At 36.9% G+C, this 21488-nt stretch overlaps 1 protein-coding gene across 1 annotated transcript; it reads right to left on the bottom strand.

Annotated features, from left to right (window-relative positions):
* Positions 1-161: 161 nt before the first annotated feature.
* LOC117326160 (serum paraoxonase/arylesterase 1-like) lies at positions 162-21427 on the bottom strand. The gene is made up of 5 exons (XM_033882797.1): positions 21373-21427; positions 4001-4079; positions 3576-3652; positions 2254-2309; positions 162-961 (listed from the first exon to the last, which is right to left on the bottom strand). The coding sequence occupies exons 2-5, from the start codon at positions 4063-4065 to the stop codon at positions 767-769; spliced, it is 393 nt and encodes a 130-aa protein (XP_033738688.1). The 5' UTR covers positions 4066-4079; positions 21373-21427; the 3' UTR covers positions 162-766.
* Between the last annotated feature and the right edge of the window lie 61 nt (positions 21428-21488).

The following is a 21488-nucleotide window of genomic DNA, read 5'->3' on the forward strand; positions in this document are numbered from 1 at the left end:
TCTGTCTTCATCATCTGAATAACACATATTACATACATTCAAACAGTATTAATACGACAGGAAACCCAAATCTTCATGTATATACTTGTGAACAGCACACGGACAAAAAAGTATACACAGAACTGCGAAGTTCTCCAAGAGAAATACTGCACGCAACAACAAAATAGTAACAACTTTATTCTCCGATCACAAACTGCGAACTAGATTGTGTCATGTCTGCATACGCCGTCGACCTGTTGAATGCAGCCGAACATCATCGATACCAAATGGACGTAAAATACATTTCAACGTTTTTAAAAAACATTTAAGAATTTTAATTCAAAGTAAAAATCTTCCAACAGGAATGTCTAAATTTATACCAGATCAGTTCAAAACAATATACATTTTTAATTACCGAAACAATTACCTCCTTAATCCTGTACATTACAGGAACAAAAACTTTAACATGATAACGAAACCATAATTTAAACTTGAAATCTATTAAACTAGCGTAAATTATAAACAAAACTATGGATTGGCATGGATACTCATGAAAAGGGACACGGCGAATAAGACCAGGTTCTCCGGAAGAGAAAGCGTCTTCTGCTTCATTATATCAAGCTTTGTTGCTGTATCCTGCACTTCACCTGCACGCCATCTTTCGTGCAGATGTCAGTCTCTAGGTTTTGACGCACAATTATGCCTATCCTCACGCGAATATTTTCCTACACGTAAAATAAAATACAAATGGACGTGGTGTCAGATTGGAGATCAGCAAATTGCTGTCCTACAGATAATCTAGAGATGATAACTTGTCAATGATCATCTCACCTGTTAAACTATCCCGCCAGGTGGACAGTCCATAAAGTACTAAATCTGACTTATTCAGACTGGAGCTGATAATAGGCAACTCCTTCGCGTCTTCAAAAGGGTTTGAAAAATTGAAAAGAAGAATGCGACCTCTGGTCCATGGATAAGAACCCTGAAATGAAGGATAGAAATATCTGAAATAATACAAAAGATGTAAAAAAAACAAAAAAAAAACACCTTGGACATGCATCTACACACTGCTACAAATGTAAATCACATACAGAAGCATGGTGTCTAGTCAGATTTGAACTGTGGTACGTTGCAATGTATATTTGTATTTCCTCTGCATTGCGACTATATAACATTCCAAAATAAAGAGAAAGATATCAGCTATTCTACCATGTTTGCTATGCAACGCCAGTTTTGATTGGTTAAAAAAACCCGTGTATTATTTGCCAGTAATACACGCTCGTGTCAATAATACACGCTCGTGAGTCACGGCTACAATGCTATGCATCTAATATCCAGCGTTTAATAACACGGTAAAGATATTAAAAAAAAATGAATTAGTCTCTCTTCAGCATTTTATCACGACGCGAGTTCGAATCCTACAAATGCCGCTTTTTTTTTTCTTCATCCTTTTTTTTTAATTTTCAAAATCAATGCCATATGATAGATGTTCTTGATTGTAGTGTAGGTTTTCCCGGGGTTTCTTTGTCGTTTTCTATTCGAAAGAGGTAGATCTCAGAACTAAACAGTACATGGTACATGGTAGAATAAAAAATAATCAACTTTGACTCGTGTATTGCCTGCGGCCTTCCTTATTAATTTAATTTAATTGCAAAATATCCTCGTCCTCGTTGTATATCCTGCAACACGAATCATCGTTAATTATTTCTTAGATAATAATAATTCGCTTAGAATTACCACTGGTGTAATGATATGAAAAACAACGTCGTCACTAAATTACATCGTGTTGTTTGACGTCATTATACTAAGTATTAAGCGTAATTTTGACGTCACGAAAATTCGTGATACCGAATCAACTCGCAACAATTTATGCAGTTATATTGATAAGAAGAAAAAAAGAATTATCCCACGGCGGATTATAATGTAGAAATCAAATTCATTTCCACTAATCTTTTTTCCTCAGTAAGTGTCGCCTGTAGTCGTGACGTCACAAGAACGGGTCCCACTCGCAGCGCAAAATTTGACTTTGGAATGCACTAACAATGTTGCATGTTGAAAATAAGAGAAAATTAAAGTTTAGAAGTGGAATATCAATTAATTTTAAACTGTTTTCTTTAGAAAGTTATTGTCCTAAAATTCCTGCAGACAAATAAATCTGAACGCGCTAACGCAAGGTATTAATTTTTTTCTGCGATCCTTAAATAACACGTACACAAAATCCTGTACACAAATGATATTACTTCGATACGCTACGCTTTACCCAGATTTACGTACCGAGGCGATGAAGGTCAGCCCATTGTCCAACACTGTGAGATCTTCTGAGCCACCATCTACAACAAATCAAAGTTGTGTGACGTTATCATTTTTTTTTCTTTTTAAGGACATTTTCGAGCATCAATGGTGTATTCGAAAGCATAAAACTGCCTTTAAATTTGGTTTCTAGGCAGTATAGATATCTACTGCTTAACAGAACAATACCGTGATATATTTTTATGCAATACAGCAGGCACTCGAATTTAATTTTCTACATGGATAAACCGAATCTGGCATTACTTCCCGGCCTTAAAGTACCTTTCTTTGTACCGTAAATTCATACGTATCACACACACGACGGCGTATACACGGATGCATAATAAGGTATTTCAAAGCATCTTCTAAAATTAATTTCATGTTACCCGTACCGACAGATTTTCGGCGGGTAAACAACTATTAAATTGATAATAGATATACAAACCAACTGACCATTGCATTTTCGATCGTTTTAAGTCGCGAGCAGCAATGTGTACTTTTTTTACTGTTTATCTTTTTTTTTTCTTCTTTTTTTTTAATCTGGCATTTGTTTGGGGGGAAACAATCCGCAGATATCCCGCAAAAGATACTTCAACATGTAAAGAAAAAAATCGCTACCTCAAAATGAAATGACATTCCTGTGTTCATTGTATATCCATGTACCTTATTACAGTAAACGACTATATAATGAACACCAGGGGTGTCATTTTTACCGAATCTTAATCTAGCCCCCCGAAAACGCCTGAAAATGTGCTATACACACTAGGGAAGGTCCAAATACACGTAGACTGTAACACATTCCCAGGTCCCTGTGGCCTCGAGTATGGCAACCAAGAAACTTACACATGGTCGGGGTTAAAATTTATTTTCCGTAACCTGATGGTAGGATGGTAGGTTCCATCATATTGTCATATATAACATCAATATGTGTGTTTTACTCTATAGTGGCTGATGGAAACCTGATACGGCAATATCAGGACAACTTTCATATATGCACAAACAAACAATAGTCATGTTATTAAGACAATATTGTAATTTTCTTACCAAATGAGTTCTTTGCCTCACCCGATGTAATGCGAAATGTATAACAGGGATGAGAGATTCGGAACAATACGGAGCACAAAAGGGCATAAGCTCATCGAACCCTGACTGGCTGTTATGAATCAGTTGTTCCTAACAATGTATTACAGAATATGGCGCTGATAACATTTTGACACATAATTCAAAACAAATGTTTCGAAAACAAGTGATAGCTACTACGCAAGGAACATAAAATTGGTATTCAATATGTCATTGATCTAACATACCTGCACCGTCCAGCTGTCTACAAGGTCCGGGTCGGTGGTGGATTATTGTCCTGGATTTGTGATAATCCAAGAAAAACCTTAAAATGAAATATTTGTTATCAATCAAGAACGCCAAAACATCAGAAGCGAACATTCTATATATGACAATGGGGAAACAGAGTCATAGCCAACGTGAGAAAAATTGAAGACATATCATATCCCTTCAGGTGTACACAATTGGTAGATGTAACACTTAACCTAGATGTTAGTAGAATAGACCTGTATTAAAACAAAATAGCTTGGTACATGTATTTCACTTTATCCATGATAAATAACCCTTATCACAACGCTTTAAAGTTTTGACGCTTACATTTCAAACCCCGTATCTGCGAATCTTCACCATTTTTAGAAATGTTTTGCACTATTCTTTAAAATAGCATTCTTACCAGAGACGCACAGCGTGCTGAGCCAATAGGGCAAAAATCACAGCGAAACAGGATTTAAGCAACATGACCACTTCAATTCCTAAAAATAAAAACAAGAATGCGTCAAAAATAGGTAAACTACTGTAAGCCTCCTCAATATGTTTATGTCAGTTAAATGATTATAGAGGCTAACTATGGCAGAACGGCACTCCTTCACTGCCCAATTGCAGAATTCTTAGGTGCTCCAAACCAAATGGAGAAAATTTTAACCAACTAATAATGGCGTCTCATGATTCGCTCCAATTAAAATTTTGATGAGTATATTAATAATAAGGGTTTATGTTAAAATAAAGTAAAAAATACAAGGTAAAACAATTACTGCATATATTATTTTTGCATTGTATATTGTACAGTTTCGCGGAAAACACTGTTTGCATAGCAGCTCCAATAGCAACATGGCCGCCATAGTTAATGGGACATCACTGCAAAAACCTCAAACATTGATTGTGTTTTATACAATCGAAGTTTCTTTTCTTTGTTACTCCGATATTCACAGTTGATTTCCGATATTTGTCTTGACCACTCGATTTATAAGAGAAACACCTGTCAAATTTAGCACTGATAACGTCACGTGATAGCTTTCAAAACGAGACAGTTCATTTAACACCTATATTTGACATAAGATTTTTTGTTAAAATGGCAGTTGTCATTTGATAACTCAAAGTAAACTCAAAGATAAGTTGCCAAAAATTCATGTAGTTATATTGTAACGATGCGAAGCTTCGCTTGAACAGTTCCTTTTTGCCATGTTGCTTCTCTAGCAAAAGTCTTTTGTCCATCCTTCTCTGCGGTATGTGTCTGACATGAGGGAGTCACTATCTTGTGAATATGTACATGTTGTGGGGGGTCCTTTCCGACACCGACAGCAGATGTTGATAATATCTAACCGTAACTCACCGTTGTTGACGTCATTTATTAGTCTTCGACTTCTATCGACGCATCTACTGTAATGACTGGTGTTGACTTCCGGTCATTTACCGCCACAAAGCATCCTGGGTTTAGTTTCCCTGGGTGGTGTTTCGAAGTTCTGTTCAGGCCTGATTTGAAGTTATTCAAAGTTGGTGCCATGCCTAAAGAGGGTAGTTGAACATTCCATGAACCAGCGACTCTGTTGGAGAAAGCGCATCCTCGTATTCTGGTTCATGTCTTGAAATGTTTCCTGCTGTGTCTACGGTTATTATGGATATTGTGGCCCTCTGCGGATGTTACAAACTTGTCAGGGTCTACATCGTCCTGTCCACTACAGATCTTGTAAAGATTTACCAATCGCATCCCATGGCTTGGATTGCCTTCTTTAGTCATTGTGTTCGTCCTCGTCTCTCTGGAAACATATGGAATATCCCTTTCTACTGAAATGTCGCGGTCTGTATCGATATAGTGTCAGCTTATGTGTGAATACACGTGTTTGATATAAATGGGTCAATGAGTGTACTGCACGTCCGTCCAATTCTTGTCTGTCTGTCTATTTCAACAGAGAAGTGGAAATGGTTGATGATATCCATAACCGAAGGGAATTACTTCTTGTCTACTGTTATAGTTTCGACACCGCCAACTATTACAACATATGACGATCCGATCATATTCTACAGAGAAACGAAAATAATTTCAGAAAGCTTGAGTACAGCTCGAACGTCTATAGACCGTGCCTAGCAGATAATTCTTGTTGAAAAACTGGATCTCACTTCACACAATTTCGCTGAGGTATGGATTTCTAAGTCAGGTCTATGATATGTGCATACGAGGCTGGAAGTGTAGAAATTTAACCAGCCATATCATAATGCTGAATTTTACAAACGAATACATATCAACAAGTTTGCACAAAACTAGCCATGCTATATACCAAAATGATTGTCTGTACATGTAAGATGATAACGTAAGATGCACAAGCGAACAATTATAAGTCACATAATTGATAAAACATCAAAAATAGCCGTGTCCTTGTGATCACAAGCGCCTAATATGAGGATCTGTTTGACCGGATTAAGTTCCCATTAACACTTTATATACGGCTGTATAAACACAGACCATGAAATGCAAATGGCGGCTGTGAATAGTATCGCCCAAATATGTCGTCTACACATGAGCACACTTGTTCGAATGAACGCTCAGCAATCAGGAGACTGGAGTCAAAGCGGTCAGGAGAGAACGGGGATCAGAACAGCTTTCTCTCACATTGTTTTCTTGGGCACACGTGATCTATTTTCTAGTAGTCATAGTAGATATGACTGCTATATAGAAAAAAAATTATAGAACAATTCAAATAAATAATTGTCAAGAAATATTGCATAAAAAACTGCCTACCTTAAGGAATAAGAAGAGTAAAATTGAAGTCTCTTTCAGACTCGCCATACAGAATGACGAAATTGAAAACTAGCTGTTTTATAACATTGTAGTTTATGTAAATAAAATTGTACCATTATTTGCCTGTGCATATGTAGATTTGTAGATGCATATTGAAACCATTATATATCGCACGTGGATGTGCATACTAAGTATTTAATTCCATAAAATGCCAAACAAGAATGATTTAAGAACATATAGATAAAGTGCAGGTTAAACCTTTGGGTTTTGGTTATATATTAAAATATATCACGTGATCTGGCAGTTACGTTTAATATGGAATATTTGATGTGACCCTGAATTATGATGCGCGTATTTTATCTGTAATAGTTATGGCAGCCTCTGTACCCGCTAATTGAGATGGTGCGGGTACGGGGTTGCGGCCAACCACATATACATGGTATTGGGGGCTTGTAAAGACAGTCCATGCACGGCACAGGTCCAGGAGAGAGAAAGAGGGGTAGACAGAAATAAGAAATGGGAGAACTACATCCCGGCATGGACAGACATGATGCAAACATCGAAAGGAAATGATGCGGAACTGGTTGTGACAATAACGAAGTCATAGAGGCGAGGGGAATAAAAGGAGCCGGTTGACATGCAGGTCGTCTGTGGCGCCAAATGATCAACCAGGCTAAGGGAACTGTGAAGACTAAGCCTTAGGCGGCACGAACTGACGAATATGTATTCTAGTTAAGGTTTTAAGACGTTTACTTATTATGATATTGCAGAGGTTATTGTTACTTTAATGATGATAACTTAGCTCCGTGCGAGATAGTATCCCACCTCACTTCTATAAATAAAAAAATTGCACTCACTGAGACAAGTTACTGTACATACGAAGTACAAACGAAAGCAAGAATGATCCGCCTTGAATCTGCCGTTTCGTTTCCTTTGATACTTCACACCACAATCGCATCTGTTCCCTACTCCGAATACATATTACTCTATATTGATGTCATTTACAAACTGGTCCCGGACCCTGACCTCGTCCAGAAGATTACCCGATTGTATAATCAGCAGATGTGACTGTGCTTATCTGCGCTCACAAGTGGTGTGTTTTATTTTACGTCACCTCGAGTTTTAAGTTACCCAGTGCATGTAAAAAAAAAAAAAAAAATCTCCAGCTAAATATTTACAATAGCTTATCCCCACCCCTCAGATTTGAAACTTGGGCTAGAATCAGACATATCCTAGAGTTCAAAATTATAAAGTTCAATTTTATTTATATTGGTATTATTCTAGAGACAGAAGTCAGTCGACATATGGATATGTCGGTGTAACGTTGAAAATGTACCCCCGTAGAAATGGAACCCGGTTCCATTTTCAACGTAGAAAATGGAACCGGGATGCCGTGGAAAACGGAACCAAATATTAAATTTTCGTAACATACCCGTTGAAAATGGACCCCGTTGATAGTGAACCACATAAAAGTATTGGATCTCGGTACCAGTTTATATTGTCATAGACGTTGCGATAAGATATGCTTACATGATACAATGTATAAACGATATTGAAGGACATTGGTAAAATAAAATGGCCTGTGACCTCAGGTGACCTTTGATCTCACATTAGGCTGTTATGAGAAGTGTATATAAAATGTATATAATACTTGTGTACATTGATTAACACTTTAACTCGTGACAACTAGTGACCAAGATAATGACCATTAGCATTACTTTAAATAAGATGTCCCTATACAAGCACACGATATTGATTGACATTGATTAACAATTTGACCTTTGACCCTTGGTTACCCATATAATGACCTTTGGCATAACTCACCACTGTTATAGGATATTCATATGACATGTACACGATATTGATCGACATTGATAAACAATTTAACCTTTGACCTTTGGTGACCCAGATAATGACCTTTCGTATCACCTATCACTGTTACAAGATAAGCATAATGTTTAAATTAAGAGTTTGACATGTGACCTTTGGTGACCCATATAGTGACCTTTGGTATATATTCAAACTGTAATATGATATGCATACGAAATCTATACGATATTGATCGACATTGAGTACTAATTTGACCTTTGACCCTTGGTGACCCATATAATGACCTTTGCTATAACTCATCACTGTTATAAGATATTCATATGACATGTACACGTTATTGGTCGACATTGATAAAAAAATTAACCTTTGACCTTCGGTGACCCATATAATGACCTTTGCTATAACTCATCACTGTTATAGGATATTCATATGACATGTACACGATATTGATCGACATTGATAAACAATTTAACCTTTGACCTTTGGTGACCCAGATAATGACCTTTCGTATAACTTATCACCGTTATAAGATATGCATATGACATGTATATGACACTGGTCCACAATAATTAAAAATTTGACCAGTGACCTTTGGTGACCTATATAATGACCTTTGGTATATATTCAAACTGTAATATGATATGCATATGAAATGTATAAAATATTGGTCGACATTGATTAATAATTTGACCTTTGACCTTTGGTAACCCATTTAATAAACTTTGGTATAACTTATCACGGCTATAAGATATTCACATAGCACGAAAACGATATTGATCGACATTGATAAAAAAAATGACCTATGACCTTTGGTGTAACTTTTAACTATAAAAGACATGCATATGACCTGTATACGACATTGGTCCATATTTATGAAGAATCTGACTTGTGACAGTTTGTGTCCATTTTAATTACCTTTGGTATCAACTTCAAACTGTTATGCATATGCATATTTTAATGTATGCGATATTGATCGACATTGACCTTTGACCTTTGGTGACACATATAATGACATTTTGTATAAATTTTAAGTATTAAAAGCTATTCATAAAACATGTATACGATATTGATCGACATAGATTTGCTCAACTATGTTTTCGGTAAATTATTTATAAACCTAGATCCACTGTAACGTTTGAATATGGAACTGGGGTCATTTTGAAAATCTAATATTGAAAAGGGTTAATATGTTATGGGGTCCATTTTCAACGTTGAATTTGGAACCGGTATCATTTTAAACTAATAATATGGAAATAGGTCAGTATGTTGTAGGGTCCATTTTCAACGTTGAATACAGAACCGGGGTCATTTTCAGCAAATGATATGGAAATGGGTCAGTATATCGTGGGGTCCATTTTCAACGTTGAATTTAGAACCGGGGTCAATTTCAGCAAATGATATGGAAATGGGTCAGTATGTCGTGGGGTCCATTTTCAACGTTGAATATAGAACCGGGGTCATTTTCAGCAAATGATATGGAAATGGGTCAGTATATCGTGGGGTCCATTTTCAACGTTGAATATAGAACCGGGGTCATTTTAAAAAATGATATGGAAATGGGTCAGTATGTCGTGGGGTCCATTTTCAACGTCAAATATGGAACCGGGGTCATTATATGGTGACCCCAATGACACCAGTTTCATTTTCAACGTTGAATATGGAACCTGGGTCATTTTCAGCAAATGATAATCAAATGGGTCAGTATGTCGTTGGGTCCATTTTAAACGTTGAATATGGAACTAGGGTCATTTTCAGCAAATTATATGGAAATGGGTCATTATGTTGTGGGGTCCATTATCAACGTTGAATATGGAACCGGGGTCATTTTTTTAAAGAAAGTATGGAAATGGGTCAGTATGTTGTGGGGTCCATTTTCAACGTTACAAATGGACCCCACGACTACTGACCCATATCCATATCATTTGCTGAAAATGACCCTGGTTCCATATTCAACGTTGAAAATGGACCCCACAACATACTGACCCATTTCCATATATTTTATTTTTTTTAAATGACCCCGGTTCCATATTCAACGTTGAAAAGGGACTCCTCGACATACTGACCCATATCCATATCATTTGCTGAAAATGACCCCGGTTCCATATTTAACGTTGAAAATGGACCCCACGACATACTGACCCATTTCCATATCATTTGCTGAAAATGACCCCGGCTCCATATTCAACGTTGAAAACGGACCCCACAACATACTGACCCATTTCTATATTATATGTTTAAAATGGCTAGGGTTCCATATTCAAATGTTACAGTGGATCTCGGTTTATGAAAAACAAAAAAACAAAAAACAAAACGAACGCTTAATAGGACAAATTGTTGATCCATGTCGATGAATATCATATATGATTATCTTATTATTGTTAAAATTTATACGAAAGGTCATTATATGGGTCAAACAATGGCAAAGGTAAATATCGATCAATATCGTATACATTTTATATGCATATTTTATTACAGTTTGAAGATAAACCGAAGGTCATTATATGGGCTAACAAAGGTCACAGGTCACATCGTCGATCAATGTCGATCAATATCTTGTACATGTTACATATATGCATAACTTATATAAATCATAATTCATACCAAGGGTCATTATATGGGTCACCAAAGGTCACATGTCAAATTGTTACTCAATGTCGATCAATATAGTGTAGTTGTTACATGAATATCTTATCATAGTGATAAATTTTACCATTATATTTGTCACCAAAGGTCGAAGGTCAAATATCTTATCAATATTGATCAATATCGTATGTGTTTTATATGCATGTCATATTTCAGTTTGAAGATATACCAAAGGTCATTATATGCGTCACCAAGGGTCACAGGTCAAATTATCAACCAATGTCGATCAACATCGTTCACATGACATATGTATATCTGATAACAGTGACAAGTTATTCCAAAGGTCATTATATGGGTCACCATAGGTCAAATTGTCAATCACTGTCGATTAATATCGTATTCATTTGACATGTATATCATATTACAGTTTGAAGATATACCAAAGGTCATTATATGGGTCACGAAAGGTCACAGGTCAAATTATCAATCAATGTCGATCAATATCGTATACATTTTACATGTATGTATATCATATTACAGTTTGAAGATATACCAAAGGTCATTATATGGTTCATCAAAGGTCACAGGTCAAATTATCAATCAATGTCGATCAATATCGTATACATTTTACATGTTTATCATATTACAGTTTGAAGATATACCAAAGGTCATTATATGGCTCACCAAAGGTCATAGGTCAAATTGTCAATCAATGTCGATCAATATCGCATAAATTTTACATTACATTTTGTATATTATATTACAGTTTGAAGATATAACAAAGGTCATCATATGGGTCACCAAAGGTCACAGGTCAAATTAACAACCAATGTCAATCAATATCGTGTACATGTCATATGCATATCTGATAACAATGATGAGTTATACCAAAGGTCATTATATGGGTCACCAAAGGTCACAGGTCAAACTGTTAATCCGTGTCGATCAATATCGTGTACGTGTCATATCAATATCTTATCATAGTGATAAGTTGTACCAAAGGTCATAATATGGGTCACCAAATGTCAAATTGTTTATCAATGTTGATCAATATCGTTTACATTATATATGTATATCACATTAAAATTTGAAGATATACAAAAGGTCATTATATGGGTCACCAAATATCGAATTGTTAATCAATATCAATCAATATTTTATGCTTGTTAAATTGTATACAGACTTGTATCTTATAACAATGCTGTTATTCAGAGCAACATATATGTGGCTCACTTTTCACGTGGAAAAGAGAGACCTGATGGGGTCCATTTTCAACAGGAGAGTCAGTTTTCCACGGCGTCCCGGTTCGAAACCGGGTTCCATTTTCCACGGGGGGTCCATTTTCAACGTTACAGTCGGCACTTCCTTAGATACGATTACTGGAACGTAAATCTTGATTGGGAAATATATCGCAACTGATTTTTGGAAAATGATACTTTGTATGTGTACATGCATTAATAATATATTTTAAATCTCAAGCTCATGTTGAAACTGCAATGCCAGCTTAGATTAGCATATTTTTTTTTTCAACACATAGACCGTAAACTTACACAGAAGACAAAAGTATCTGCGCAACTTCTAGCAACTGAAAATGGGCGATACAGAGGGAAGACAAATTGTAGTTTATGCAATGAGAATGATGATGAATTTCATTTTATCACTTAATGTGTTACACAGATTTTTGTATCAATTTGATTAAGGTGGTTTTTCTCCGGGTACTCCGGCTTTCCTCCACCTCCAAAACCTGGCACGTCCTTAAATGACACTGGCTGTTAATAGGACGTTAAACAAAAACAAACAAACAAACAAAGTATCAATTTGATTAAGCAGTATTGCTTTAATAATCCTAGTTTGTTAAAATTAATTCAAAAATAACAAAAAATATTTCATTGTAATATATATACATGTATATATATATGGTAATGATTTTTCTACTTCTTCCAAATTAATTGTTTCAAATGGAACGCATTGTAATTGTATTATATCGTGCAAAGAATAACTTGTGAATAGTTGTTATTCTTCATATTGTAAACTTTCGGAATGAAATTGAATTTATATATGGCATATGCGTCTATACGTGAGTACAGATGATCTATTATAGGGAGTGGTGAGAGTTTCGCTACATTTTCAAATACGGTCATTCCTTATAGGTGTTGTTTTGGGGATCGCTTCCTTGGCTGTGTGTTTCAATATAGAAATTCGAACACGTGCTGCCGCCATCTTATCTTTTTATTATTCTTCTAAACTAAACATAAAAACAACTTCCGGTGATGGACGAACACAAATTGCGGAGCAATAATATACTAACATAGAAAGATGAAATTTTATAATTCCGGATAATCACTTGATGGTTAAATGAAATATATATATGTGATAAACACATATTTGTCATATATATAACATAGGGCAAAGCGGCGAACGAACGTTTCCAGGTATACAGTATAATAGCAGCTACAAGATTGGAAACAAAATTACAAATACATGTATTATAGATGTGGGACACGCATATTATATAAACAACCAGGCAACCAAGAGTTTCTTCTCCGCCCGTCTTGTATGAACGGCCTGATTGCTATAGGATTCAACATTTAAATCCGTGGTCCTAACTAAATAATTTGTTCCTCAAAAATGTTGATTAACAAGAACAAGATATGACGCCAAATAATAATGGTACTGTTTTATTATATAGGTATGTCATAAAATATCTGCATAACAGACAATAGGACACATATATATTAAATATGCTAAAAACGACATTTTCAACCCAAATTACACCAAATAAACAATTTCACCCGTAACAAATATGTTCACACAAAATCGATATTTGCTTGCGCTCAAAACAGATTTGACTGTGCCATGATGATACCCACCAGATAACATAATGTCATTCGATAGAAAAGAGAGGAAATGAGAATTCAAGACAGATAGAGACGAAAATTGACATACAAGGGGTCGCTGACTTCACAAATAAAAACAAAACAACACATGACATATATTGACAACGGATCTGACAGACAAACAGGCTGATGTAATCAATCGGACGTAACAGATGAGAAAGAGCTTTAATCAAACGGCAAACGTTCTGACAGTCAAAACGATACATGTACCTCTCTGAGTGTCAACGACCACCATGAGACTTTCACAAGCTTCTTCCTTAGACATGCAACATGCAGACAGACGAATGGACAGACAAACAGGCCGATATGATAATTGGGACGTAACAGATGAGAAAGAGCTTTAATCAAATGGCAAACGTTCTGACAGTCAAAACGATACATGTACCTCTCTGAGTGTCAACAACCACCATGAGACTTTCACAAGCTTCTTTCTTAAACATGCAAAACAAACATGCAGACAGACAAATGGACAGACATACAAGCCGATAGAAATACATCGGACATAACAAATGAAAAAGAGCTTTAATCAAATGGCAAACGTTCTGACAGTCAAAACGATACAGGTACCGCTCTGAGGGTCAACAACCACCAAGAGACCTTCACAAGCTTCTTCCTTAGATATGCAACATGCAGACAGGACAGACGAATGGACAGACAAACAGGCCGATATGATAATACTTGGACGTAACAAATGAGAAAGAGCTTTAATCAAATTGAAAACGATCTGACAGTCAAAACGATGCAGGTACCGTTCTGAGTTTCAATAACCACCAAGGGATTTTTACAAGCTTCTTTTTTAACATGCAACATGTTGACAGACAAATGGACAGACAAATAAGCCGATAGAATAAATCGGACGTAACATATGAGAAAAAGCTTTAATCAAAAGGCAAACGTTCTGACAGTAAAAACGATACATGTACCGCTCTGAGTGTCAATAACCACCAAGAGACTTTCACAAGCTTCTTTCTTAAACATGCAAAACAAACATGCAGACAGACGAATGGACAGACAAACAAGCAAATAGAAACAGATCAGATATAACAGGAGAAAGAGCTTTAATCAAATGACAAACGTTCTGACAGTCAAAACGATACATGTACCGCTCTGAGTGTCAATAACCACCAAGAGACTTTCACAAGCTTCTTCCTTGTACATGCAACACAAACATGCAGACAGACAAATGGACAGACAAACAAGCAAGTCGGACATATGAGTTAACAGGTAGTATTGAAAACTGAAGAATGCATCGGGTATCCACATGACTACAATCAAACTGACCACGCCCACGTTCACATCGACATGTTGAGTAAGTAACACCCACAAGGCTACACCTATATCAAGTATATGTCGTATCTGTTTAACGTCCTATTAACAGCCAGTATCATTTAAGGACGTGCTAGGTTTTGGTGGGGGAGGAAAGCCGGAGTACCCGGAGAAAAACCACCGGCCTACGGTCAGTACCTGGCAACTGCCCCACGTAGGTTTCGAGCTCGCAACCCAGAGGCGGAGGGGTTGTGATAAAGTGTCGGGACACCTTAACCACTCGGCCACCGCGGCCCCTATCTACGAAGTATCGGAGTAAGGTTCATATCGAGATTTGGGTGAACATGTCCTTGACCTTTTCCACGCACCGGAACCAGATCATCGTCATCTACAGAAAGCTTCCTCGTGACGCCTCTCTGTCTAGTACTGTCACGCACTATGTTCACAATAAGGTCAGATTTGGGAGATACTTGTTTGACCAGTTGGCAGTGTCTGATGATGGACCACAATAGTCATTCTTGAGATTGTCCGGAGTTGAATGTTTGACAAGTACATTGTGTAGGCTGTCATTGGTAGCATTGCACCAAGTCTCGAATCAAAACGCAGTTAGTTTCTTTGAGCCGCCGTTTATGGTAAGCCTGTAATCTCCCTGGAAATAAAGCAATATGCATTTGATTTATGATTTGGGTAAAATATAGGAACTTACGGTGCAAGAAAAGTGTAAATATTGATTGGAATCTTCTATTTCAGTGAGTTATATTCTACTGGATGGATGACTTCCCTTGGCCACATTTTTCTTTTCTTTTCTTTTCTTTTTTGGGGGTGGGGGGTGGGGGGAGGGGGGAATAAATCAAGACTTGAACCACTACAGGTAAAACATTTTCTAATGTAAGAAATTATGTTTTACAGCCAGAATTAGGGTTAAGAACATTGAAAATTCATTAGCGGTAGCGGGAAACATATTTTAAAGACTTATATGGATTTTTAAAAAAGCAACTTGTCTACTTACCCTTAAGAACCCAGCAAGCTGAGATACGTCTGCTTTTGTTTGTGACTTCTCTGAACATTTCTGTACTTTTGGATCCTGTCAACATATAACATGTAACTCTTAGTACAACGAGAAATTCAAAACACCAGGAAATCCGGATTTGGAGTTCAAATCTGTTAAAAACATTATAATCAAAAATTAATAAAATATTTTTGAATAATGATTTATAAACACGTCCTAAATAGCATTGCATGTAATTCACAAATTTGAATAAATCAAACAATGATGTACATGTAGACCATTTAACCTTACATGTAAAACTATGTGCCAAGCCCCTGCGTCGACTATATAATAATCTTCTTACTTGGGTGTCGTCCTGGGTAAGCGAATCTTGCTGCGTGGTATTGCTAGCTGGTCATCAAGACGTATTGCATATTTAGTTTTACATTTTAACAGGGTGCTAACAAAGTGATATCCAACTTGCTAAAATACTGTACATGTGTATCGTCTCCTCGGTCCAAACACCATTTTCCCGTGGATTCAAGACATCATTTAAAAAAGTTTTTAACAAAATTGTTTCAATTTAAACTTTGCCCAAAGTGACATGTCACCCACCGTATTATTTCTATCTGTGACAATTCTTCAGGAATTCTTCGAAGAAACACTTTAAATATAAGAATGAAAAATACCGTGACCGAAATCAAGCTTATGTCTTGTTGATAAGGAATGACACGTGATGTCAACAGATGACGTCACAATCAATATGACGTATTCCCGTAAATATACATATTTCCGAGCGAACCCATGCAATCTCTGCCTACTTTTCTGTTATAAACTGAATACTTTGGTTTATTTTGTTAAACGTCCTATAAACAGCCAGGGTCATTTAAGCACGTGCCAGGTTTTGGAGGTGAAGGTAAGCCGGAGTACCTAGAGAAAAACCACCGGCCTACAGTCAATACCTGGCAACTGCCACGTAGGTTTCGAACTCGCAACCCAGAGGTGGAGGGCTAGTGATAAAGTGTCGGGACACCTTAACCACTCGGCCACCGCGGCACTGCGAGACTTTACACACTGAGTTCATAATATGCAGTTGTGAAGCCTTGAAAAGAGTTCAGATTCGATTTCAGCATTTTTTTTTTTTTTTTTTTGTCCGGACTCGGAAATCTCTTCCTACAGTTATTGACTGATCTCTTTGAAGGTATGATTTATAATTGTGATATGTTATATTCATCGAAAGGAATTTTGATCCCCTTTTATTTGCAAAGGTCATTGCCCTTTGTTTATTTCAATTGTTGATTTTTCAACCAATTTCTCGTTTAACCTTTATAATCGTGATATTCTGTTGTGTTCCATCGGGAAGAATTTTGATTTTGACGATTTTTGCAAAAGGAATTGTTGTGAATTTCTGATGGTGAATACTTGAGTACTTGTTTGACCTCAAACTGTCAGAAAATCCACTGTTGACTTTGTAGTGAAAAGTGAGATTCATACCACTCTTAAGATGTTGCAAATTTTGTTTTAACACAAGATAATATATAACAATATATGACATTTGACGAGCGTGTATTGGTCTCCCCTGCAGTACTCTTGATTCTGTCTACTACCTACATTGTACATAGTGTACTAGCATAATTTATTTTTTCTGTATTAATAAGCATTTCCTTTGTTTAACACCAGTCCCTGACATCTGAAAAATCAGACTGCAGAAAAGATTCAATAACATTGGTGCTTTTGTCTGCTATTTGCATTGATATGTCATCACCTCACACTGGTGAAGACTCGTGTCATTTACGTACAAAAGAAAGTGGCCCAATTATCGAACCTTGAGGTGCACCAGAGGTCTGTTCCGGATGGCGCGTGCTCGCGAAAACGCTCGTGTGACAATAAAGCAGCGATCCTGAACGGTAGTGCATGGTTGTCGTTATTTTCAACAGTAAATCCACCTTACCGGAATGACAGCGGCCAATGATTTACTCCGTCACAAAAAGCGGGTACGATAAGCTCCCGTCATCGGTTTTTAAAATCAGTTTCTCCACGTGTAATATATTGGACGCCATCTTGGTTTTTCTGGCGAACAGCTTGGTGGGTTAGTACGCGTGCGCTCGCGAACACTTGCGCCTGCATGCCTGTTCAGAAGCGAGCGCTCGCCATCCTGAACACACCTCAGTTGTTATATCACATGGTTTTCTTCAACATGATTTATTCTCGGCGCTGTAACAGCGTGAAAGGACACGGTTGACCACTATATCAGCGCCCTATCTATACAGCACTATAGCAGGCGGTGTGAGCGTTTGTTTGACATGATTGGACTTTATAAAAAATGATATATATTAACAATTGGTCAAGATACTTCTGTTTAATTGCAATAGAAGGGTAATTTAAAGGCTTGTAAAATATCACTGGATTTGCAATTTACAAGTAGACTATGGACAGAACAATCCCCGCTAATATAAATTGTTTATTGATGAATTTTATCAGCATAGCACTTGCTTCATTGATAGCAATGTAGTCTGTATTTCATATACAATGGAGCTTAAAACGTTTGTTTGCATACAAATGGTCAGTCAATCCCTACATAATCTCCGCTAGTAGTATCACGTGACATCTTGAGAAGCCTCAGAAGGAAGAAAGGAGACAGAGGATGCTTAAAGGGACATGAGCTCTAAATTATCGGGTCGAATACGGTATTTATTAAATTCCACTCATACTGAGCTACTCATCTGTACACCTACTATACCATATTAGAAAACACACTAGTAAGTGTACAATGAGGACATGATACACAAAGAAAACAAAAGGATGTACATAAAGGGTGATCACGTGGTCCAGCACCTTTCACGTAAAACAAGAAAACAAAAGGATGTACATCAAGGGTGATCAAGCGGTGCAGCACCTTCCACGTGGGTATCCAGGGTTTGATTCCTTGTTGGTCGGGGCCGTGGGTTGTCTACTCCATTATAAACAACACCGACACAAATACTTCATTTGCCGACTAGCCTGCCGCGTAGAGTACGGTAGCCAGAGTTTATTTTAATTTTGCATTTTGAGCAAATTACAAATGTAACATGACCTCGCACGTATATATATACCCGTCCCTCACTTGCACTCATATCCTCATATGTGACGTTTATTGTAGAAATTGAAATTAAAGATCGAGTCCTGGGCTAAAAAACAGAGATAAAAACATATTTTTCTCAATAGTATGTTTCAGAATTAATCGTTATCTTTTTGAAATATGTATATAAAAAACTCTGGAAAACCTTGGACTGATCCGGGATGGACAAATTGCACATATAAAAAAATATTCGGAAATTATACTAGTATCAAATAAAAAAATATATATATATATAACGAATACAAGTGCATTGCAAAACTTGTCAAGTTTTGGTGGTTACCGTACTGTGGGCAGCTAGATAATGATATTTCACCTTACTGCAATACCCTATTTCACCTGTATCACGTGACCTATTACACGTACGGAGCGAGTAGCACGAGCCGTTTATACAACATGTTCGCGGCTTATACTAGCGAAATGCGGGAAATTTTAATAATAATACCAATGTCCACTGGCCTTAGGGACATGTCATAAAAAAGTGACATCTTACTATGACAAAACCAATCGCCTACGAAAGTTATAAATGAAGTGCGATTGTTTGTAGAACATCAGAAGATTATAAATACCAAAGAGATATATGTAAAACTTCTAGTAGAGAACGTGTGTATACCCGACGATGTTGTTAGCGTTCGTACGATTCAAGATAGGATAAAAAAAGGACCTAAGTTTGACTACAAACTGATCAAACTTGTTCTTTCCGAAACCACTCCGAAATATTAGAAACTTTCTTTGCAAGTGTTTTATAACTACATGGAAGATATGTAATTTATCGTTTACTTTTTCCTTATTTTTTTCGGTAGACATGTGTATAAAAACAGTAAACAAATCATATTGGTCTATTGGTTTGTACATTAAAACGTGCACATTCTTAGTTATGTATACCTGAACGTTTTACTTCACCCGTGCACCTGTATAAGCAATGGGATGATGTGCGACCGACAGCCGAAACCTAACAATAGGCTCTGGTAACACCGTTACGGCTGATCGGTCACACTCGGTCAATCAGACGAAGCCAGCAAATTTTACCTGAGACAGCATGACGCCTCGATGTTCGATACAAAAATGGAAATTTTGGTATAGGTTAGAAGGGAGGGACCACAAAATATATTCGACACAACCGCAGTATTCGATTCAACAGTGTTCGAATCATCCGTGCTTAATTTACTAAGATAAAGAAGGGAAAAAATCGGGACCGAACGAAACGTTCGACTCATCCGATGTATTCGATTCAACCGTGTTCGACACAAGTGAGTTTTACTGTACGTCCCACTCAATTTCATTGTTTTCACGAAGCGCCTGTAGTTTGAACAGTGGGGAATCGGAAGGGGGTGGGGGTGGGGTGCACAGTTCCAGTGGAGGAAATGTGGCGGAGACCCAGAAGTACGCAACTAAAGCTATCTTTACAATTAATCTGTGTTGTGGATACTTTGATATCGACTATTTAGATGCAATAGAAGGGCAATTAGACGCATTTTTAGCGAGCTCCTTTTGTCACAAACAAATGTATATGGTAACTTGTTTTGTTGACATGGATAATTGTAGATTTCACCACCAGCGGTTTGACGAGATAATTCTCCGAAACATGTTAGCTCGGAGTAGCGTCGATCTAGTTTTTTTCTGCACCCTTACTCACCCGAGTTAAACCAAGCAGCGGAGATCATGTTTAAAATGATGATAAATATGGTTTAACAGTACTTCGTTCACTTCGAATTTACGAAACTGTTGTGAATTCTTTGGCGGCTCTCTCAGATTCGTGCACTTCTTCATATTTTCACACTCTGTGGCTACGTGAAATGTTATCAGTAAGAACATATCATTTTACTATCTTTCATTTGCATATTTTAGTCCATAAAAAAACGATAAAAGGTGCATATGTATGCTGTGTATATTTTAGCACAGTCAACTGTATCGGTGTATAAGCTCTCAGCCAAGCAGGTTGTAGCTTTATACACATCACTGCAGCCTTTCACACTCTAACTGCACAGGCAGCAAAACGAAACAGTTTGTAAACGATATGAAAAGTAAGATGAAAATTTATGAATGAAAATTCATAAATTTTCATCTTTTGTAGCAAAACACACATTTGCTTGACTAAGTACGGGACTATCAAAAGCATCATTAGCATATTTGAAAAGAAATACTCACTCTAAAAATGTCCGCCTATGTTCTAGGCTCGGAAGATTAAAGTGAATAGCTAGGTAACCAGTCAAAACGATGGATTATTGGAGACATAAAACAATAGAATAAAATATAGTTACACACTTGAACAGGTCTTTATCATACACAATCTGTTCCACACTGTAATTACCATTATGATTAAACAAAGGATTAGAATAAATGCGAGTCTTACCAGGGAACCAGCAAGTTTATGTCCGTTCACCTCAACAGAGTGATACCTGTACAGGTAAATGTTCGACAGGTGGCAGTAAAAAAAGAACGGGGTGGCCTAGTCTATCGCTCGCTCGC

Source organism: Pecten maximus, chromosome 4 (genome assembly GCF_902652985.1).
Source record: "Pecten maximus chromosome 4, xPecMax1.1, whole genome shotgun sequence".
In the NCBI taxonomy this organism is placed as follows: domain Eukaryota; kingdom Metazoa; phylum Mollusca; class Bivalvia; order Pectinida; family Pectinidae; genus Pecten; species Pecten maximus.

Coding starts and splice junctions, on each gene's coding strand:
- LOC117326160 (XM_033882797.1), bottom strand. CDS start 4,065: ATGTTGCTTAAATCCTGTTTCGCTGTGATTTTTGCCCTATTGGCTCAG. Junction 3,653..4,000: donor CAGCACGCTGTGCGTCTCTG/GTAAGAATGCTA, acceptor TTTCATTTTAAG/GTTTTTCTTGGATTATCACA. Junction 962..2,253: donor GGCTGACCTTCATCGCCTCG/GTACGTAAATCT, acceptor CCTTCATTTCAG/GGTTCTTATCCATGGACCAG.